Below are 22,900 nucleotides of genomic sequence, written 5' to 3' on the forward strand. Positions count from 1 at the left end.
GCTTTTACATGAAATCAGTAAGGGTCAATTTGTGAATTTTTTTATTAGACTCAAATTCTGAAATCTTAGTGAATAAGTGTTTTCTGTCAGCAAAGTGAAATTAAGAAGCAAAACTTAACTCATAAGTCAAGGTCAAATGAAAATGGGGTGACTTACACCCCCTCATCCATCCTGGGATTTCAGCATCATCCTGACTCTTTCAATTGTAATTGTAATTACTGTAGAGTACTTCCTTTTGGCAAGATGACATCAGTATCTATATTAAAACTTGCCACGACTTACTGCCAAACTACTAAGTGTCCATGCAACTCTGAAATGATTAGTATTGGCATACTGTCATCAGCTACCATAGTACCTCGTGGAAGCTGTGGTTCAGTTGCTGAATATCTCCTGTTCTTCTCCATGGTCTGGAGCCTCTTGCCATGCAACACCTTCCAGGACGTGGCACAGACTGTTATTCACTGAGACACCAGAGTACGTTGCAGATGGGGAAGTCTGGCAGGGGAATTTGGCCTAATGTGGAGAGCAGTGAGATAAGACATTTAGTCTATAATCTCCAAATGATACCACAGAACCTCAAGAGGTTTCAGCCCAACATCAAAGCAAGCTGAAGCAAAGCCCTTAGATTCTTCCAGACAATTTCTTCTGAATTCTTCTTTCCAAACTGAAGTTCAGTTCTTCCAAACTTTCTTTTCTGCTAAGTATTTCATTATTTCTGCTCTTTATCCCTATTTGGGAGTAAAACAAATGTCAAACTTATTACCAGGAGATAATGCCATTTTTTTGACTGGAATTAATGAATGTTCAACGACATTTATTGTGGAATCAATAGGAGTATATGAAACACAGAAAAGATGTGAGCAGTATCTCCTTATGCCATGAACTTTTCCCTTCCCTGTAAAATACTTAACCTAGGGCCAATTTTCCCTGTAGTTACTCAAAGGCAGTGTAAGTCTAGATTGATTGTATTTAAAATAATGCAGCTACAGTAAAACACAAGTGATCTTCCATACTGATATGACCTTTTTGGTACATACATTCTGCGGTGTATGAGCAGTTCACAAAATTTTTTTGCATCTTGCCTAACAGTACTGTGAAAGATTATTAACCCTGTCTTACAAATAGGGTACACCGATACAGATGTTTAATGAGACTTCCAAGATCACACAGAAACTCTGAAGCAGACTGACCTAGTCTCAGTATAATGTTCTAATTCAGTACAATGATTCCAGTTTTGTCTCACTCCTCAAGATAATAAAGGGAAAAAAATGGAAGGGGAGTTTGGAAGAGGCAGCATGTCTTTTCTTTAGCATAGTCTTTTCCACAGACTGCTGTGGAGTCGAATTGGAGGTTAAGCCCATTTTGCTTTGCCTCTCTGGCCTCATTCATAGAGTAGTCTCCATATACAAGAGACTGACTAGTTCCTTACACAATCCATTGCACAAGGTGGGGATACTCACAGAATCATAGAATGGTTTGGGTTGGAAGGGACCTTAAAGATCATCTAGTCCAACCCCCTTGCCATGGGCAGAGGACACCTTCCAGATTGCACCTAGACCAGGTTGCTCAAAGCTCCATCCAACCTGGCCTTGAACACTTCCAGGGATGGGGCATCCGCAACTTCTCTGAGGAACCTGTTCCAGTGCCTCACCACCCTCATAGTCAAGAATTTCTTCCTTAGATCTAATCTAAATCTACCCTCTTTCAGTTTAAAGCCATTACCCCTTGTCCTGTCACTACATGCCCTTGTAAAAAGTCCCTCTCCAGCTTTCTTGTAGGCCTCCTTCAGGTACTGGAAGGCTGCCATAAGGTATCCCAAAAGCCTTCTCCAGGCTGAACAATTCCAACTCTCTCAGCCTGTCTTCATAGGAGAGGTGCTCCAGCCCTCTGATCATCTTTGTGGCCCTCCTCTGGACTTGCTCCAACAGGTCTATGTCCTTATTTTGGGGGCCCCAGAGCTGGACCCAGTACTCCAGGTGGGGTCTCACCAGAGTGGAGTAGAGGGGCAGAATCACCTCCCTCAACCTGCTGGTCACACTTCTTTTGATGCAGCCCAGGACACGGTTGGCTTTCTGGGCTGCAAGCGCGCATTGCCGGGTCATGTTGAGTTTCTCATCAGCCAACACCCCCAAGTCCTTTTCCTCAGGGCTGCTCTCAATCCATTCTCCACCTAGCCTGTATTTGTGCTTGGGATTGCCCTGACCCATGTGCAGGACCTTGCACTTGGCCTTGTTAAACTTGATGAGGTTCACATGGGCCCACCTCTCAAGCCTGTCAAGGTCCCTCTGGATGGCGTCCCTTCCCTCTGGCGCGTCGACCGCACCAGACCTTATCTATATCTTTCATGGTCCTGCATAAAGGTAATTCATCATTTGGCTCTTTATGATTAGAATCTGTTTCCACAGAAGAAAGAAATCTGGCAAAAAGCCAGAGTTGCCCCCTAACCATTATGAAAAGTGCTGTGAAAACTTTAACTTAATGCTGGATGGCTGCCAGTTCTGGGTAGAGGGAGACGTGTCATCCGAATTTGAACTTTTCTTCTTCCCCACAGGCAATATGGAGCTCTATCAGCAGAGCAATGCAGATAAACACCAATGTAATTGAATACACTTCCAAATTTCAAAATAAATCAATCAATAAAAAAATGTTTTTCACTGTGTACAGTGTTCTGGGAACACAGACAACCTCATCCTCCAACCTTTGAGAGCCTAATCCAAAGCTCACTGAAATCAGAGAGGATCAGATTGTTGTTCGTTCAAGACTGCAGCATTAAACCTTAGAGACTTCAATAAACAAGCATAAAACTGTATTTAAATAAATTACAGTTAGACTTACAAGTTAAATTTTATACAGTTACTCTGGGAAGACAACTCTTCCCTTGGTTCTATATTGCTTCATTTTGACTGCTAATAAGACACTGTGTGGAATTACTTGAACAGACGGAACAAATCTGTTTATTTGCTGAAGATGACACACTATTTTCACTTGCTGTCTCTGTTGCTACAAAGTCTAATTACTGGTGCATGGTCTTGCACCAAAGAAAATTTCCTTCCTTCTTATAGCACTAAAGACTTACTTACTAGATAAGTAAATGATATTGCAAGATCTCAAAGACTTTACATAAATAGAGAAAAGATAGGATTCCAAATCAGTGAAATAGTGAGTATAAATCCAAAGAAGTATTGCAAGTGACCAAAGAAAAATCTATGTCTGAAGAGAAGCCCGGCTTCTGAGCATAGGCCTGAGTGTTTCAGGGTCTTCAGCATCGCAGGAGGATTGAAACTGAAGATGAGCTAAAAATACAAAAGGATTATATCTGCACGGCCCATCTGCATGACAGGAGCTAGTTTATGTGTCCATTACTTTGAGGGATATAAATGTGCAATAGCATCTTCAAATACAGACAAAGAGAGAGAATGGGAGGGAAGGGTAAAATGTGTTTGTCTGTATTTGAAATAGAACTAGATCACAGATTGTATTTTCAATTTAAGAACAAGTAATTCTTTCCTTGTTTATTATAGTTGTCAAGTAACCATATATAACTACATATAGACAAAGACAGGGTTGTACAGGGGCAGCAATTACTAATGGACATCACTGAATGATAAATAAAGAGCTAGCTCAAAAATGGTATTCATTGCACACAGATGTCTGGACCATGGGCAGATGTCTTAAATTGTCTACACAAAGCGCTTTTGTGCTATCACAGTAATCTAAATTGCTTTACATTTGGTTCCAGATATTTCCACAGACTATTCTCCACCACACATAAATTCCTATTCTCAAATTCTAACTGGACTTCAAGGGCCAAATTACTTCATGGTGTAACTCTTTCACTTAATTTGGCTCAGTTTTATTGATGCAGACAAACTTCGAGAATGGTATTCTCAATTTTAGGAGATCTTGTACATAACTCCATAGGTTATGGTCCTGGTTCAGGGGAGGGCATCCAGTGCTCTTACACTACCATGTTGAAGGAGATGACACTCAGAAAGCACAAGCAGGGAGAAGGTGGGGTGGAGGCATGGCTTCGTGCATGCTCTGTGTGCAAAACATGATGCACTTCACAAGCAAATACAGTCACGATTGACACTCTTGGGGGGAGGCTTGTTTCAAATGTCCTGTACCCTGTTAGAGAAGAAAGGACTAACATAGCATGCCTTATAAAGCTTTAACTAGGGACGTTTGTCCTTTTAAATGTGCTGGTCCCTGGTTTAATCTGTGAATTGTCAGCTGACAATCATCATGCCTACTACCCCTGAATACGTGGGAGCCCAAAGAAAGCCACCCATAACTCTGAGACAGGTGGTTTCCTGACTCTCTGGGGATCTTAGCTCTACTGTACTCCCATAGCAGGACTGTGCCTAACTGAAAAACAAGTCAGTGATGATTTAGGAAATCATTCATGTTCCCAGAGGAGGCATACCTTGCAGCAGAGACAGCCCAGAATAAGTTGCTGAGTTTTAGTTAATGGCCTCATTCTACCTAATGTGTTTGCTCTTGCAGATATCACTTACAGATGAACTGTGTTTTCTGTCTCCCTGGGTTTTTTTACATGGAAATATTTGAATTAGGCTAGCACATAAACACACTGTCTAAGAACAGATTCATGGGAGGAGGAGGAAACAGAGTGAGACAGAGCAGTTGATTGAATATCTATTATTCTGCATTGCAACCCTGTGAAGAAAATGAGTAATGCATTTCCTTGTGGCTATTTTACAAAGGTCACTTTATAAGGGTGAGATTTCAAAATTTCTCTTGGTTTTATTATTCCTATTAGCATAGAATTATCTAATCTAGAGGAACTATGATTTGACTTTAATTTATCATGCATTTTTGCATGCAGTCAAAATAGTTTAAGGTACACTTAACAGATAGCCATATTAGATTGTACAGACATCCTTTTTTTCTTCATCCAAGGGTCATGGCACTACATGACCTGACCCTACTGCCCAGTTACTGCTTGCTGTGGGAGAATTACCACTTACCAGCTGAAAGGCTGGTAACATTAGGATATGCTGGTACCAGCACATGCTTCCACATAGTAGTTAGCCCTGAAAGTGTGCATAATACTACATCATTTCTTCCTCTTCTTGCCCTGATACTGATTGAAAGACCCAGAAGGAAAATTTTGTCTGCCATCTTGGACATTTTGGCCATTGAGTTTGAGTAAAGCCTTTTAGATTTCAGTATTCTTTAGACATTAAAATTGTGACAGACAAGACTTCTTGCTTTTTAGTCAAGTCAGCTGGTAATTTAGGTTTGACTGAATATAAATAATCTCAGATTTACTTGTGTTACTGTATTGCCCAGAATCATAATTATGGTCCAAGACAACATGCACTACATACTAAAAAAAACCCAACCAAACAAACAAAAAAAACCAAACAACCCCACAACAACCCAGAAATGTAGAATTATCTAGGAATTAATCTACAGTTGATTAGTAAAAACAGAAAAAGAAGGAAACAAGCAAACAGTGACTGGGTGGGTAAACTAGATGGGTAATGCTTTCAGTACCACTGTGATAAGGCTGAACTGTAGCAGGACTACTGCAATTCTCCTTACATTCCAGGATGTGGTTGCTAGTCATCATGATCCTGTTTAAACTGCAAAAAGTGAATAAGACACCTCCGCTTTGCCCCTGTCGCTTTGCCCCATAACCTCAGCCTGCATGTGAGCATCAGCACGTTGAAGGATTAATGGAAACATGGCTAGAATCTGGTTGGGGTGGAAAAGCATGAGCAACCTTGACACTTACCATATAATTGGTGTGATGGGCTTGTCAACAGTGCAGACATGCTTTAAATGTAAGGCAGAGTTGATGCAAGCTAGAGGAAATCTCAGGCATTTCCCTGGTGGTACCTAAAATCAAGTTCTGGAAAAGTGTAATGACCTTCTTGTAACATTGTAAAAATACACTGCACAGTGAAATAAAGCCATAATTCAAATGGTCTCCACTCCAACAATAATAAACAGGGATGTGCTCTCCAATATTTAACCCCTGACTGCCTGATCATGGTTTTATTTAGTCATATAATCCATTATTTATATAGTATCCTTGGGGGATAGTCCTTCTCAGGAAAACTCCCTGTAAAGTTAAAAATTTATCAGATAGAGAATTTCAGAAGGAAACAACAGCAACACAAACCAGTTGGGGACAAAACTTGTTTCTGGGGTAAAATCCAACACCTTGGAGCATGGCAAACTTTGTTTTTTACATTCAATTAATTTTTTTATACTCTTGAAGATGTGCGAGCGGTGCAGTAAGGTTAGCCGTGACAAGCAGCATAAACACATCTCTCTGTTTAAAACGACCCTGGGTAAACTTTGTTCGGTTTGAGAACAAACTCTGCAGCACGGCCTGGGGAAGGGGCGGCGGGCAGGAGGGGCCGGGCTGGGCAGCCCGGTAGCAGAGTCTCCGGCTCCCTCTCCAGGGCATCGGCGTTCATTACAACTAAATCCTCCAGCTCCACTGCTCCTGCAGCCTTCGCGTGTGCAAAGGAAGGAGCAAACCCCGAATGCTACAGGCATAAGCCTAGGACAAAAGGATCCCCAACACAAAGTTAGTCTAGATATGAAATATATGGAGAGAGGGCCGCAGGCAATTCTGACCGCTCGTTAGGAAACTGCTTCAAACAGAAGAATGGCATGTGTTGATGTGCACAATGTTCCTTACGTCCGGGTAAAGTTGCTAGAAAATACATAGGTCCGCAAAGAAAATGGGGAAATCAAAGCAGTATTTTAGCCGTGAAAGAGGAGAAATTATCATTGCCACAGGGGAGCTATGGCTCTGAGAGTTAAGGATGTATTTACACAGAGTGACTGACAGCTGAATTGAATGATGACCAAGGCAAGGAATACTGAATTCTAGCACCCTTTATTACATACAATAATAAAACATTGCAGCTATTATTGTTTATGCTACTGATATTGCTATAATTATACACAAACAGTGCTCAACACTTACAGAAAATGTGAACAGATACCACAGCAATCCCTTTGCACACTGTGACCTGGCCACCTTCTGACCATCAGAAGCCCTAGGAACATCACCTACAGTGACTAGAGTGCACCCAGGTTGATGACAGTGGGAAACGGTCACTGATCTGGACCCAGGACCACAGGTATAACTTCTCTGTCTTCAGCAGAGAAAGGAGGGTCCTTTCCTCCAATCTGTTTGTGGTCAGATCCACTTCTCCACAGTTTTGGGGTTAATTTTCCCCAAAATTGAGGATGATTTCTGGTCTAGGTGTCCCACAGGTCACCTGGTGAGAAAATTCTTCATTTAGTTTGTGACACCCAACAGTCTCCAGCTGGGTTCCCTTTTACTGTTAGTTTTGACCACTTACCTTAAAGATTTGACCACTTCCCTTAAAGGGAAGGCTATGCAAAATCCTCCACAGAGGAGACAGGGTGAAGAGAAGTAATTCTGAAACCATGAATTGCCACATGCTTTACCAGAACAGCACCAGTTAGCCTACCGCCCCCTGACAACCCACTAGCTGGGAGCTGGCAACCATCAAAATGGGGGGACCTAGGCACCTAGGTAGGAGCAGATTTAATCAATAAAGCAAATGAACAGGTGACATGAATTATAGGCCTGTAGTTAAGAGGGTAAACAGCTGAAAATGAGTTTCATCAGTATAAAGGTGGCAGCCTTTCTATTTAACCCAAGACTCTGGAGAAGTCAGAAAGGCTTTGGTTTCTATAGAAAGCTGATGAAGGAGATTTTTGTTTGTGTGTGACTATAAAGGAAAAAGCACCATAGGTAGAGGCTGAGCAAATGCACAATGGAGCTGCATCTGGTGCAGAGGTGAGAGCTTCATGGCTGCTAAACATAAATAGGCATCAAATATATTTGTTTCTCTGATTTACCTTCCCTAACTTTCTAGTGGTGACCAAGGAAATCCCATTTTGCAATTTCCAAGTCTAGACCTGTAACTCTAAACTTAAGAATAGTTTAATATCCAGACTGGAACTTTCTGAGCACAGAAATTTGTTAGCAAGCTATTGTCACAGCTGAAGCTGCTGCTAATGCCTGTCTTCTCTTACAGGTTATTACTAATAGGGATATTAATCTCTGAAATATGGACCCAAGAGAGATCAGGTAATGCTGCTGTAAACTGCTTTCACGTAACAATTTCTAGGCTTTTTCACAGGTGATATCCATGTCTGTCTGTGTGTTTCAGAAGCGTCTGAAGCTCTTGTGGCAGCCATGCTTGCATGGTTTTCTGAAAAAACCCAAAGAGAGATGTTTATTAGTAACTACTCACAGCCACTCTTTAGGTTTATGTACTATGATAATAAGCAAATGTTTCTACCTTTTCTCACTCTGGTAAGAACCACTGATGAATTGATAGGGACTTTATTGTTGTTCTTGTTTTCTTCTGCCTAGTTATTGTTATTGACCATACAATATGTAAGGTCTTTTAAATATTATAAATATATCAGTGCTTTGCCTGAGAAGAAACAGTTTTCTTAACCAAAACTGCTGTCTGCTTTAACTTCTTCCTTACGAAACAGAGCTGGTCCTGGAACAGCAGATACAGAGAGCTGGTTCTAGGGCTGTCTGCCCTACTCACTGCAGGTGCTGTATAAACATGGTAAAAAGATACTGGAGGAGGTTTTATCCAGCTTAGAGCAATTATATAGCTTCTGCCCTGAATCAAGTTGGTAGCTTGGAATACAGGCAGAATAAGGTCATGTTTGCCAGCATGTCTGATGTTTCCTAGTATGACCAGCTCTGACATGGGAGTCGCGTCACTGTTTAACCTAAGGGTATGTCCTGGCTTTGGCTGGGGTAGAGTTAACTTTCTTTCTAGTAGCTGGTAGAGTGCTGTGTCTTGGATTTAGGATGAGAATAATGTTGATAACACACTGATGTTTTAGTTGTTGCTAAGCAATGTTTACACTAGTCAAGGACTTTTCAGCTTCCCATGCTCTGCCAGGTGCACAAGAAGCTGGGAGGGGGCACAGCCAGGACAGCTGACCCCAACTGGCCAAAGGGCTATTCCATACCATATGGCATCATGCTCAGTATATAAACTGGGGGGAGTTGGCCAGGGAGCAGCAATTGCTGCTTGGGAACAGGCTAGGCATCAGTCAGTGGGTGGTGAGCAATTACATTGTGCATAACTCTTGTACATTCTATTATTATTATGTATTCCTCTGCTGTCCTATTAAACTGTCTTTGTCTCAACCAATGGGTTTTATGTTTTTTCCAATTTTCTCCCCCATCCCCCTGGGGCCTGGTGGGGAGGGTGAGCGAGCGGCTGTGTGGTGCTTAGTTGCTGACTAGGCTTAAACCACAACAGGGTAGAGTGCTGAACTCTCTAGGAAAAAGGATCATCTCAGCCCTTGAAATGCACTGTTACTATAAAAGGTTTAGTTGGCATTAGCTCACTATGCCATAGAAACTTCTGTTTGAAACAACAAATCCCAATTTATTAGACATGTATGTCAAATGAAAAGTCTTCTCTGGTCTCTAGTCCTACATTTAGAATACTTTGTACCTGCTTCCTGTGTTTAAGAAGTTTGGCAGCCATAGCCTGGTTTATGCTGTGGTGATAGCTTGGGATTTGAGCTTCTCAAGCCATCCCCTTTGCTCCTGTACGGTCCTTTCCCAGCATGAGCCAACTGGCTCCTGGTACTGGTACTTAGGCAGGTGAACAGGGTAGGCTGATGGGTAGCTGATGAAGCTTCTCCCCATCCCGAGTTGGCTTGTGGCTCCTCTTGTGAGTAGGTGTGTGTGTTTGGGGGGGTTTTTTGGTTGGTTGGGGTTTTGGGTTTTCTAGCATTTTTTCTCTCTTTCAGGAGGGTGGGGGGACTTTCTTAACTTTCTTCTTCTGTTTTGTTCCATTTAAATTGTTCAGATTGGGGCAGCCAATTTGGTACTTTCTTGCCCCTGTTCCAAAATCCTATTTCCATGACTGGCTGCTGCAGGTAGCATTGCCAGCTGACCAGAAGACAGTTACTATTGGAATACTAATTTTAGAGCTGGCTTTTCTCCTAGAAATATTGCTGGTTTAAAAAAACCCTCTAACACCTCATGGCCAGATGTGCTAGAATGACTGTTGCAACGCTGACTTTATAAAGCAGTCTGGGAAGTAACAAATTTCTGTTTGTATGTTACTTTTAATCTCCTACTTACTAGCCTTTCAATATGTTCAACACAGGACCCATGAGTTCGGAGTGCTTGGGGAACCTTTTGCGTATAACACTGAGTGCAGAATACTTTGAGGACAAATACTTATCTTTTTCTGTTGTTGGTAAGTTGATATAGAAGAACTTGGAGAGGAAATTACACGTGGTGAAATGTTTAAAATTCTCTGAGGTCCTCCTATACTAGAATTCCCTGGATTATACTAAGATCATGGAGCTTAGTAGGTGGCACCTCATTGTAAGTAACAGCCAAATGCTACCTTTATTTCTGTATAAGCTATTCTATAGCCTTGCTGAGTGATAACTGAGCATTATCAAGTCTAATCATGGCTGTCTTTGGACTCAAACTAAAATGCACATGGTAGTTTCTAGGCATGTTAATGCTGGTGGATTTCCCTCCTGGTAAAAATCTTCCCCAGTAAGAGCACAGACTATTCTGAAAATTCACTAGCTGAAGCTGGCACTACACTACTGACTTTGCACTAGTGGCTCTCCACTTTCTTTGCTCACAGCTAAGGGACCTGATGGAGGTGTATAAATTCTTAATGAAGTTAAGAAAAATTAGCTGGGCCCTCTGGCTATAGACTTAGTAATCACCAAGTGGTGCATTTGAGTGAAAAGCACCACAGATTGCCCTGGAAGGGCAGAGTGAAATAACTTTTGGGCTATACATCATCAGGTGTAAGATTATATGCATATAATGTAAATTCAGCCTTGAACTAGTTCTCCATGCTAGTTAGCTGTCTAACCAGACATAGTCCATAACATAATATCCATCTGTCTAGAATGTTAAACTTGTGTAAAAACTCACTTAACGTATGTTCTTTGTTCAGGTGTCTTCATCCATACATAAAGACATTCTGCAACTGGGATATTTTCAGCTTGAAAGTATAAAGCAATTATTTTTGAAAGACAAATTTAGAAGGAAAAAAAGCCCCCAAAGACAGTTTTGTAGCCTTGAAAAATCCAAGCTAAGCTTTAGTGTGCTCATCATCCTGGTTAGACCCTTGAAGAGACTCTGGCCAAGCAGGCATCAGAGAGAAACATGGGCCTGTACCAGCCACAGATCAGACTCCTGATGTTGCTAGGCTGTCATCACTTCCCAATCCTGACAGCTTTGACACTGATGACCTAACTGACTGTTCTGTGCTTACTGGGGTTTTTGCCCCTTAAGGATTTAATATCTTTACATGTTGGAGGTTTTTTTCATCTTCAGTCCTCAAGCTGCTAGTGTTCCTTGTCCCAGTCTGTCTGTAATTCTACCTTTCTTACTTTCTATAGACTCTGTTACAGCTCTTTTTCACCACTTTGCAATTCTGTTTTGTGCCTGAGCCCAGGGCATGCAGCTGGACCCTGGGACAAGAGCAGGTTGCTGAAGGAGTTTGCAGAGCAGGAATTATACTCATTAATACTGCTCTTCATTAACTGCCCATAGATCAATCTGGCATAGCCTGGGAGCTAGACGAGGCCATGGCATCACAGTGTGGCTATACAGTAACTTACAGCAATTGGAGTAACATTGAGTTTCGTGCTTCTGCACTAAGCTGCCATTCTCACTTAGAGGTAAGTCTACCATAGGCACTTTGACTAGTGCTATTATATACAACCCTTATGCAAAAGATTACCAAATTATTGTTAGGTATTAATTGAGCTGTCATAATATCTTGAACATCTATCAGCAGAAAATGGTTTAATTCTCCTCCAATGTATCCAAAGGTCTGAGAATATTCCATGGTATTGACATTTGAATGGCCTACAGATGAACACATGAAGAAGCATATCACATATGCCCTTGAAGGGCAACTGTTTTCTCTTGGATAAGAACAGACAATTCTGTCTGGCAGCTGTGTTGCACTCTGCTCTAGTATTTAGTCTGAGACACGTTAGGGTAAAAGCTCAAAAGCTTTAGCTGCTTGTGTTGCTTGCTTACTGCTACTATGCCATGAAACACAAGATCAGCTATATTTTTAGGGAGCATTTTTTTGTCCAGCTCTGGGGCTCTGTGAAAGGTTGAAGTTGCTCCTCAAAGTATTTATGTTGCTATGTAGTTATATGCCTATAGGCATATAGTCTATGTAGTTAACCAAGTAAAAAACAATAATGCTTCAGTATGGGGTTGCTCTTCTGTGCAGAGGCTGGTGAGTGGATTTTGTAAGTTACTTTTAATTCACAAGGGTAGGTAGTGTCTAACTAGGAAAAAGTGGTCTAACAAGCAAGCGTTCCCTGTGTCCATGCAGAAAGATGTGTTCACAGTAACTATACAAATCAAAACATCGCATACTCCTGATATGAAAAATGCTGCAACTCATCTGAAAAGTGCAAGTTGCCATTATGACCCATGGAGTCCGAGAGAGTTACTATGTGAAAGTAACTACATGGAGGTAAGTACTGGAAGTACAAATAGGAAGGTACTTAAAATAAAGGTAAAAAGGTAAATGCTCCAAGATGCTCTCTTTGGAAGCTCTCTTTTTAGATGCTAGGAATGTGTATTGGAAACAAAATTTGAATGCCCCACCATGAACAGCTCACTAGTGAATGCACAGCATGCATCTTGAGTGTAGTGATATATTTATATTAGGTTTATATAGCCTACTAGCCAATTAAATTAATAGCCAATAAAGTTGTGAAATAGTATTCAGAAGGTTGAGCTAATGGCTTGAACTCACTGAATGTTGCCTCAAAAAAATCTTATCTGAGATAACAGAAATGTATACTTTCTGAAGGAATTTTCCCTACTGAATTTGCTGGGGAGAAGGGGGGTAGGGGGAGAGAGGGGGGGGAAGAATCTGGTTTGAAGAGGATATGGGCTTTAACTGGAAGTAGAAAAGGGAAGATATGCTAAAAATGAACCTGAAATCAAGTGGACTACAGATAATGCACCATGCACGATGGCATCTTATGCCTTTTTTTCACTTGAATGGGGTGGGAACCTGCCTTTAGGAAATGCTAGTCTCCCTTCTCAATCCTGTACTGTTCTGAAAGTATTGAAGAAGACTTACAGTAAACAAGTGCCACCAGCAAACCCCTTACAGAGGCTTTTTCTCCTCAGGTTTCTGTCAGGAGGGAGGTTCCACAGACTGTAAAAGACTTCATTCAAGATGAACCTGAGGACTGGACTCTTGCCTTTCCAGAGGTAAAACTACAGGTTTTCTTCCTAGTAAAAGCTAGTGCTACTTCTGGCACAACATCCTTCTATTCTATGTCTGCATGGTATAAAACGTCCTTTCAAAAAGCACTTAAGTAGGAAGGGTAGAATGTCTGTACAAAGTGGTTTTAGCATAGAGATTTTATATGTCAGAAATACAGACAGCTGCAGGCCATGTCTCCAAGGAAAAAATGGAAACTGATTTCTCAAAGAGCCTAGAAATCAAGTCCTCCCCAGGCAAGAGACTATGCAACATGGACTGTCTCTAAGACCTCATGGCCCAGGAGTGAACTGTGGGTAGGCTTTTTTCTTCTTGGACCCTATATTTGCAATGCAGCAGTACAGTTAATCTCCAATGCTCTTAATATGGAAAGTTTTCTGTATGTGAGAGGCTGAGCAGGGGAAAGCTGGAGCAGTATCACACTAGCAGTATTTAGAATAAGGCAACAAAACTGCTGGGCAGTTCAATACAATAAATCATTCAATGCAGTAAATAAGAAGTTACTTTTGAACAGAATGTTTAAACTGCTGATTAATTTCTCTGGGTAGGCAAAAGCAGGAGAAGCCTCAATATGGCAAATAGTGTTTCATCAGCCAGAAGAAAAAAAGGCTCTGCTTGTGAGCGATGCTTGGAGTGCAGGCTATGGACTCAACACCACAGACACCAGAGTTCTGCTGCGGATACCATACACTGCCGTGCAAATTCAGCTGGTAGAGGTTGGTATGCTCATTCTGGCCCAGCAAGCTGCCAGGATGTGTAGGTCTAACCAGATCTCTTCCTGCAGGCTCAGGGAATTACCTTTTCTGCAGTGAGATCAAGTACATTTTACAAACAGCGATGGATGATTCTGGTGGTGGATACTGCTGTGGCGTGTCCTGTAGGTGAGAAAAGTGGTCCCATACTCCGATGCTTAAATGTATAGAAACTGACTCACCACTAGAGTAATGAGCTGACAGCTTTCATATCTTCTTCCTAAGATGGTGTGGACTACACTAACAAAACAATCATCTGGACTGTTCCAAAATATATTCAACCGCTCTCTGCTGGAGCAACTAGCTTTAAGGATGTGCTTGTTGAAGCTGGTGTGGATCTACACAAACTCTCTGCCAAAGAAATGGCTTCCAGGAAATATGTGTTATCAAATGACTTAAATGCAATTACAATGAAGATACCAATAGGTGCAGAAGGTGGCTATTACAAGGTTAGTGACTTAGGTTAGGTGGCAGGCAACAGACTTCTGGTTTGGATTTTTTTTCCCCTGGAAAGGAATAATTCTTCATCCTGTTCCTTTCAGATGAAGGATGGGGGCAAAGGTGAAGAAAGGATTATTAAAAATCCCAAAAGCCTTGACCAAAGATAGCTCTTGTAAGCACCACTTTGTAAAGAATTTCTTTTCTTACAAGCACAGATGGACAGAATCCTATACAGAACTATTGATTTGTCTCCTTCCTCAGGTTAATACAGAGTTTTTGCCTTTTAGTCCTGAAGTCATACTCCCTGGAGACAGTCCTAACTGGACTGTAAAGCATGCGTGGGTTCTGTTGTATTTTACACAAACCATTTAAGAGAATGGGAACAACCCATTTGTCTACCAGACTGTAGGATATTGGGATGGGCTGAAATTATACATTTAAATCTAGTTCCCTGGAGTGAACTGAATCCTGGGCAAATGTTGTAACAACTGAACTTCAAAGGAAGTTGCAGGAGGAGCCCTTTCACTGGTGAAGTAGTCCCCTGCTGCTTTGAAAATTGTCCCCCATTCCCAAGTTTCAAAAGAAAGTCTTCTGAGATAATCTAAACTCTTAGGCAAAAATAGAGCCCATAATTGTGATACAGCAAGTGCCACTTAAGAGTTTGTGATTCCTCACAGGTGGTGTGTTTTTCCAGATTGCTTTTCCAGTATAAAAGCAGGGCCACAGAGCTGAGAAGGACAATTGTTTGGAGCTGTAGCTCTAGCCGGACCTTGAGATGCTACAATACAACTTTAATGTAAAATCATGTTATACTGAAGGGTGTTCATTTGAAATTCTAGACTTCTGTGAGCAGTGGACAGCATGGGGCAAAATACACCATCAACCTGTTCTTGGAACATCAGTGGGAAGATAACAAATGGGGACTAACCAAACACACTATCATCAAGGAAATAGAAACACCTTTTGAACAAATAGAACTTGCTATAACCAACAGTAAGTAGCCTAACATGGAATTTTCGGAAGGCTTTGGTACTGGTAAGAGCTTAATGTTATTGTGTTCCTTTTCAGACTCAAATCTGAGTGTGAGGCTAATCAATGTGACAGTGGGAATGTTCCTCCCAGATGTGGAACTTGTGAACTTAACCATTGAGGGGGCAACTGTTGCTGTACCTGAAGCTGTTCAGCATGGATATCTAACATATGAGATCAGATATGCTAATGGAAGCAAAGCCTACGTAATACAAGTTCCATTTGATGCACCAAGCATTAAGAAAGAGGTGTGTACTAAGACACTGCAGCATACCATGGTATAGAAATGAAGATATCACTTCGTGATTTTTATTTCTAAATATGATTTTCCTAGTACCTGAGACCAGACATGAGAGCGTACACCATGAATGTCACACTTGCATTCATAACCCATCCAACAAGTGAGACCTTCGCTGTCCCAGTCATAACAGTGTCCACTGTTAAAGATGCAGGTAAACTAGTGGAACTTGAGCAAAACTGTCCCAACCTGGCTGTGACTAACCTGGCTGTGAACTCAGCTGTTAACTGGGCTTACTTCAGCTGGGGATACTGTCAGTCCTAAATAGCCCTATAAAACTCTGACATGTAGCATGCTGGCTGACTCTTGACTGTATTACAGTACTGCCCAGAGCAAGAGGATTTTGTGATGGGAGGAACCTTCATCTCATTATCACCCGTGGGAATGTGGACCAAAACTGGCTACCCTTCATCTCAGACTGGCACCTGACCCCGGAGGCTGCGCAGAAGTACAATTACAGCCTGAGGGACAATGGCACTCACTTGGCAATCTCTGTCCCTTTCCTTTCTTCCCATGTGAACTACGAGGTAAGGATGTCAGCATGTAGCAATTAAAAGGCATGCTTTAGCTGTGAGATATGAACATGATACACTATGTCCTTGAAGGTCATAAAATAAAACTTCCCTTTGAGATAGTCCTCCATTAATCCTTTGAAGCCTATTTTCTGCCCTTGGAAGAACACCTTAATTTCCCTTGGTTAATATTGACAGAAGTAGTCAAGAAAAAAAAATGTTCTGCAAGCACTTTAAGGATGAGCTATCTTTGCATGTACAATTGCCATTAATGGAGTTTGTATTGCACTCTATTGCACAATGACTGGAAAGGCTCATTGTGTTGGCTTCTAAATTAAAAAAAAAAATCTCTGATCAAGCACTATTACCTTTGGCTTTTGACAACCTGCTCTCTTTAGGTTTTATATAATTTAGTTAAACAGTGTGTCTTTATTCTCTTGTTTAACCTGTGATTGTCATATCTAGGACTTTCATACCTCTGGAATAAAGGCTTCACTCCACTTAACCTTGAAGGATGGCATCACCTTGGCTAACAGGAGGGACTTCTCAATTTCCTGCAGATTTTCACCTTCAGACCTAATACGTAATAACACGTTGGGGATTAGCTATTAATGCTCTTTGAGTTGTATAACTAAGTCACACAAGCCCATGCAGTCTGAAATGTTTCCAGAGTTTATACTTGTGTGATACCCTATCTGCCTGTCAGATTTCGTAGAAAGTAATACGCTACAAAGCAAGTCAAATTACAGGTTGGAGTGACTATCCTGTCTAGTACAGGAGAGGGGGAAGGAGGTGGGAAATTGTACTTCCCCTCACACCTCCTAAAGCATGAAGCTCTTAAAGGGGTTTTGGGGTTGGTTTGGGGTTTTTGTTTTGGGTGGGTTGGTTTTTTGTTTGGGTTGTGGTTTGTTGGGGTGGCTTTTTTTGGAGGGGATGGGGAGGGGTGGTGGGGAAGGTCAGCTTATAAATTAGTAATTCCAAAGCTATTTACCTGGATTGAATATCTTGGCTAGAAAAATCCCTTTGGGAGGGGTGAGACCTCCTGGGAGGAAAAAGGTGAGTGAAATCAGAGACTTCACCCATGTAGTGCACATTCTACTTGCACTTAGCTTGAAGGAAATCAAGTGTTAGTACTGAAGAGAGTCTTGCTCAAAACTTAATCCTGATGAGCTGCCAAAATACATGCTATGCAAATCCATGCAGAACCTCTTTGTTGTGCTAGGCTACAGAATAAAGGAGCTCAAGTCCTGATTTGTATGGAAAATGGTATTTTCTCTTTCAGAGTGCCTGCCCAATGGCACTGTGGTTATCACTGCAGTGAAATTGGCAGGAATTGCAGACCTGGACACCAGCCTGCTTGTCTTGAGGGACAGACAGTGCAAACCCAGTCTACTGACAGAGAAGACTGCAACCTTCAAGTTCAATGTGAACACTTGTGGAACAAGTAGAAAGGTAAGGGCTTAGTCATGTGAAGTTTACTCTGCATTGGGGTAGGGTTATTACAAAAACTGGCAGAGGTTCAGAGTTGAGCAGAAGCTGCAGGAAAATCACAGCTGACTTTTTGATAAGTAGTATATCTATACTCCTTTTCTGCAGATACTAAATTCAGTTGGGCAGAAGTTCTTATTTGGTAAAAACAGTTTTCAAGGTCAGAGATGGTTTCTGAAACTAGCCTTCAGTTTGATAACTCTGAATTGTTTAGTAATGGACTTGAATGTGAGTTTACATTGCTCATATATACTCATATGCCTTGCAAAAGCTGGTTAGGTATTGCTAATGGCTACCTGGCCCAAGACTAAAGTCGGTCCTGTTCCTGCCACCTGTGTAATGCATAAATAGAAAAGAAACAAAATAACAGGATCAGATCATGCTCAAATTCAGGTCACCACAAAAGCAGCTTACTTCAAGTGTTGCATCTTATGCTAGACACTGATTTTGTCAACAGAAACAACTCATCTCTTAGGCCCAGCGCACTCCTTTCCGGGGTGTTAGGTCATGTTCAAGGTACTGTTAGCTAATACTGCTGCTTCTTGACTATGGCATAGCTGTCAGCTCTAGTCAGCTTTAGTTCGTAGGCATAGGGCTGTTGGCCAGTAATTTCTGGCCATTCCTAAGCATGCTGTGCTCAGGGCAATCTGCCAGTCAAGTGAAGGGATGTGGATATTGTGTCAAAACTAAAGTAAACTCTAATGTAACTGTCCTGTTTGTAATGATGTGTATCTTTCAGTTCAATAGCACAACTATGACATATGAAAATGGTGTACTCTATTTCAGACCTGGCAGTGATACACCAGTATACCAGTAAGTGTCACTCCCTAGAAGAAGGTTGTCCAAGGTATTTTGGTGTCTAAAATCTAATGTTAAACCTCTTCCCTCAGACTGAAATTTGTATGTTCATATGCAATCAAGCAGACTGTTGATGTCCGATATGAATCTAAGAAGAACCCACCACCCAGTATTAAGCCAGGGTTTGGCTCTCTTGCTCTTTCATTGAAGCTTTTCAAAGGTAACATTTATGATTAGACTTCACAGAATGATTGAGGTGGGAAGGGACCTCTGAAGGTCATCTTGTCCAACCCCCCTGCTCAAGCAGGGCCATCTAGAGCAAGGTGCCCCAGACCATGTCCACATGACTTCTGAATATTTCCAGTGATGGAGTGGAACCTCTTTAAGGCCTCTAACAGAGGTTTTCCATTCCAGAATGCAGTACAAATGGTCAAGTATCTATATTGGATCAGACAGTTGTGTCATCACTGACACAAGTGTGGTTTTCCTGCTTGGTCTGGGCATGCTAAAAGTTTTGTGCAGTGGGTGTGATATCAGCTTCTCTTCTCTATCAACTCGCTAAGTGTTGCTAAGCAGAATTAGCACGGACCTAAATAATCATAACCTGTGTCAGAGAAGGGAAGCTACATGTAATACTACTGTAAAATGGTAACTACACTGGCAGAAAGGGCTAACTGAAGCCTGAACCAAACACTCACCCTGACTGGAGTGGCCTTGATGCATTTTTATCATTTTTAAGTGTCTTTCTAGATACAGTTTTGAATGAGCATCTTACTTCAATGGGTTTTTGCAGAAGGAGAAATGGCTTTCTTCTGGGTCCTCAGAGCCAAGGAATATAGTTCAGATCTTTGTTACCAGTTCTTATTTTTCTACCATCCTATACCCATTTGCTGACATCCATATGCTCTCCCAGATTTTATCATTACTGTGCCCAAGTAAATGTGGTGGAAAGAAGAGTGAAGCAGAGAGTTCATGAATACTTACTCTGCAAAAAGGAAACTCTATCATCAATACTATCTTCTAGGGGAATCCTATTCAGACCCATATCAGGAATTGGAATATCCTGTGGTAAAATACCTGAGGGAGGCACTGTATTTTGAAGTTGAATTGCTCCAGCCTGAAGATGCAAGACTGGAACTAAATCTGGATGACTGTTGGGCTACAAACTCCCAAAGCCAGGACAGCCTTCCACAGTGGCCTATCCTTATAAATGGGTAAGGAGGGCTTCCCTCCTGTGTTTGGTAACTGTTCAGCATAAGGCCCTTATTTTAGCTGGGAGGAAAGGGGAAGAGGACAGAAATCAGCTCGGATGCATTGTTTTGTCCTGACTGTGCAATTGCTGCTAGGCTGTGGAGCACATGTTGGTGTCAGCACAGTGGCTATGCCTTCTGGTGGCAGCAGGTCATGGGGGTGGCCAGAAGTGCTTCTAGCGAACAGCTTCCAGCTGGAAAGAAATAACAAGAAGCAACCCTGACTGTGGCCAAAGGCAGGGACCATGAATGGGGGAGGCTCTAGCCATACCCCTATGGCCAGAGGAAAACAGAGAGAGGGAAGTTCCTCCACAGTCCGTCTCCTTGACTTGTATAAAGATCTGGTTGAAGTGATTAAGGTTTAAATTAAATACATTGTCTTTCACTTTCCCAAAAAGGTGCGAAAACAGCAAAGACTCCTACAGAACAGTCTACCATGAAGTTAACAATAGTCTCAGAGTAAAATTTCCTCAGCACCTAAAGAGATTTGAAGTGAGGATGTTCACCTTTGTACAAGGCACAACTCTGTTACAAGAGCAGGTGAGATGTCTCTGTGGTCTGTCATGTGCTGTCGTCAGTCCTGATATGTGATCCTGGAGCAGTTTATGCAGCAAATGCTGTGTAAGATCTCAGCTGGCCAGGTGCCACCTGGAGCTATTAGCCACCTCCTTGAAGGCATAACACTATAAGAGTAGTAAATAAAGACTAGCCACTTAGCAGTGGTCAGTTCATCTCCTTTGGGGTCAGTACACATATCAGATGTTTGCCAAATAAGATTTCCCTACACATAATATAAATATTTTTGTCTTGTAGCTGTATTTCCACTGCAGTGTGGTGATCTGCAGCACTATGCAACAGACTTCAGGCTTTCTTTGTCCAAGGAGATGCAATCCTGGGAAACACAGACTTGGTAAGAAAACAGGCACTTCTCAAGTCACTCCTGAATCTTTGCTCAGCAATATGGCACGTGTTCTCAGGAGCTGTGATGACAGACTCCTAGTCCTAGCACATTGCCATACAGAAAATTAAAAGCTGAAATGTCTTACTAGACCATAGTGCAGGACCACCTCCACATGGGCAAGTGTCATCTGGAGCAGTGCTTGTTACGAAGGAAAATGACTAGCAGAGGTTGGTGTAATCTTAAATTACATTACTGAAATACCAAGCATACTGCTGTTGTAACATAACAGACTTCTGTGTGTCTCTTCTCCCTGTAGGTGAATACACTGACTTTTGACGGAGACTAAACAAGAACTATTTAGTTTTATGAAGTTGCAGTTAGGTGGCCTAAGCAAGCACATCCTGCTCAGACTTACAAGTAAGGACATCTCAAAAGCATCTACAGGGAAAATATATTGATGGTGTCTACTGAGAAAAGGGTCAGTTAACCAGTACAGATGTATCTTTGTCTTTCAGTTAAATTAGTGTGTTGTGCTCTTGTGTTCCTCTACAGCGTTGAACTCTTAGTCTTTTGTGTAACTTGCATCTGACCTAGTGTGCTCAGCTAACATGTTCAAAACTTGTGTCTAGTCACTTTGCAGTTGGAAGCATCTGGTCTGGGGTAGGGGGAGGAAGGTGGCAACAGGTGTGAAGTCAATTGTAAATCACCAAGCTTTTTTAAAGCTTCAGTATGAACAAAGGATTGCAGGGAGCTTAATGTCAGTATGAGAGTGTTTTTTGAGGCAAGATGGGGACAAACATACTTGATGTAGTGGCTATTGACAGAAAAGCTGTAAACTGTGGATCTTGCAGAAGTGTTGTGGCTCTGCAATGTCAAGTTGCCTTCCCTCCTTGGGGGGAGAAATCACTCACAGGTAGCATTAGTGGCTGCTTAGCTGAGTAAGCTGTCAGCCTAAATGAAAAAAAGCTCTTAGTGAAGACTGGTAGTAGTAATAATGCTAATACATGGACTCTATCCACAAAGTGTTCAGGATTCTTCCTTACTAGAGAACATGATGCTTAGGAGCTCCTGTCAGATTATCCTGTCTTTTTTCTTTTTTTTTTAATAGGAGGAAAATCTCTTTCTTTCTTCTTTGCATCTGAACAGTGATGTGAAAACAGTTCAGATTAAATATTGTATTTTCCTGTTCTAAGGAAAGCTATTGCTTAGCATGAACCATTATCCCCTAGGGCTAAAGATACAATAATGGGTGTCTGCTTTTTAACTTCATATAACATAGAATTATACTGCAGGGAATTTCTGTGAAGGCTAACTTGAGCAAGAAACTATTTTGTGAATCTATTTGCACTTTGTGAAAAAGCATGGTGTCTAAAAGATTGTAGCTCTATTGCTGCAGTACCTGTACAGAGATCCCACTAAACAGTTTGTGCTATAATTACAACCTCATGTTTGTAAGTCTTGTCTGTCTTCCAGCTGCCTGCTAAGCATATCTGTAGTAGATGTCTCTTATTGTCATTTCTGGAAAAATCTGTGTGGGCTTCATGATGAGGGACATGTCAAGTCCCTAGCTATGCATCAAGTCTGTTTTCTGACAGAGCAGGCTACTATGCTAAAGGAGTCTTATTCTGTTACTCCTGTAAAGCCATGGGGCTGTGATACTGAGGAATGAGATGTAAATATGTCAGCATGGGAATAAAAGGAAAATGCAAAACATATAAGCCTGATAGCAGACTTGACAGGTCAGTGACTTTGTGCTTAGTGTCTTCCCCTACACATTAACCCAGTGGGTTAAGTACTAGCTATTTCTCAGTCGGTGGGCACAATCTATTGAGAATCAAAGGACACACCTATAATATGCTTCCAGGGTTTTGCACCTAACAGAACACAAGTATGGATGTTTTAAGTGGTATGGTGACTTCCCTGTGTGTCTTACATCATGTTGTCTCCCAAGAAATGACTGTTATGCAGCGTGTTCTCCAGATAGGTGAGTGGCAATCTTCATCTGCCATGACAATGCTCTGCCAGCACCATGTGGGCTGTCTTGGGGAGGAGGTGGCTCAGGCTACCCTCTTACAGCTGTGTGGGGGGAAAAATGTAGCAATCGGGGACTGCTGTGAGAAC

The 22,900-nt window shown here is 41.7% G+C and overlaps 1 protein-coding gene across 1 annotated transcript; it reads left to right on the plus strand.

Annotated features, from left to right (window-relative positions):
• The first annotated feature begins 7,793 nt into the window (after positions 1–7,793).
• LOC140649023 (uncharacterized) lies at positions 7,794–21,115 on the plus strand. The gene is made up of 21 exons (XM_072855621.1): positions 7,794–7,816; positions 8,058–8,110; positions 10,179–10,271; positions 11,600–11,727; positions 12,402–12,545; positions 13,214–13,297; positions 13,859–14,026; positions 14,095–14,191; positions 14,288–14,511; positions 15,343–15,496; positions 15,572–15,780; positions 15,867–15,984; positions 16,152–16,357; positions 16,808–16,925; positions 17,625–17,794; positions 18,570–18,643; positions 18,721–18,848; positions 19,653–19,842; positions 20,277–20,418; positions 20,692–20,788; positions 21,096–21,115. The coding sequence occupies exons 1-21, from the start codon at positions 7,794–7,796 to the stop codon at positions 21,113–21,115; spliced, it is 2,640 nt and encodes an 879-aa protein (XP_072711722.1).
• The last annotated feature ends 1,785 nt before the right edge of the window (positions 21,116–22,900 follow it).

This window comes from Ciconia boyciana, chromosome 3, assembly GCF_034638445.1.
Source record: "Ciconia boyciana chromosome 3, ASM3463844v1, whole genome shotgun sequence".
Taxonomy (NCBI): domain Eukaryota; kingdom Metazoa; phylum Chordata; class Aves; order Ciconiiformes; family Ciconiidae; genus Ciconia; species Ciconia boyciana.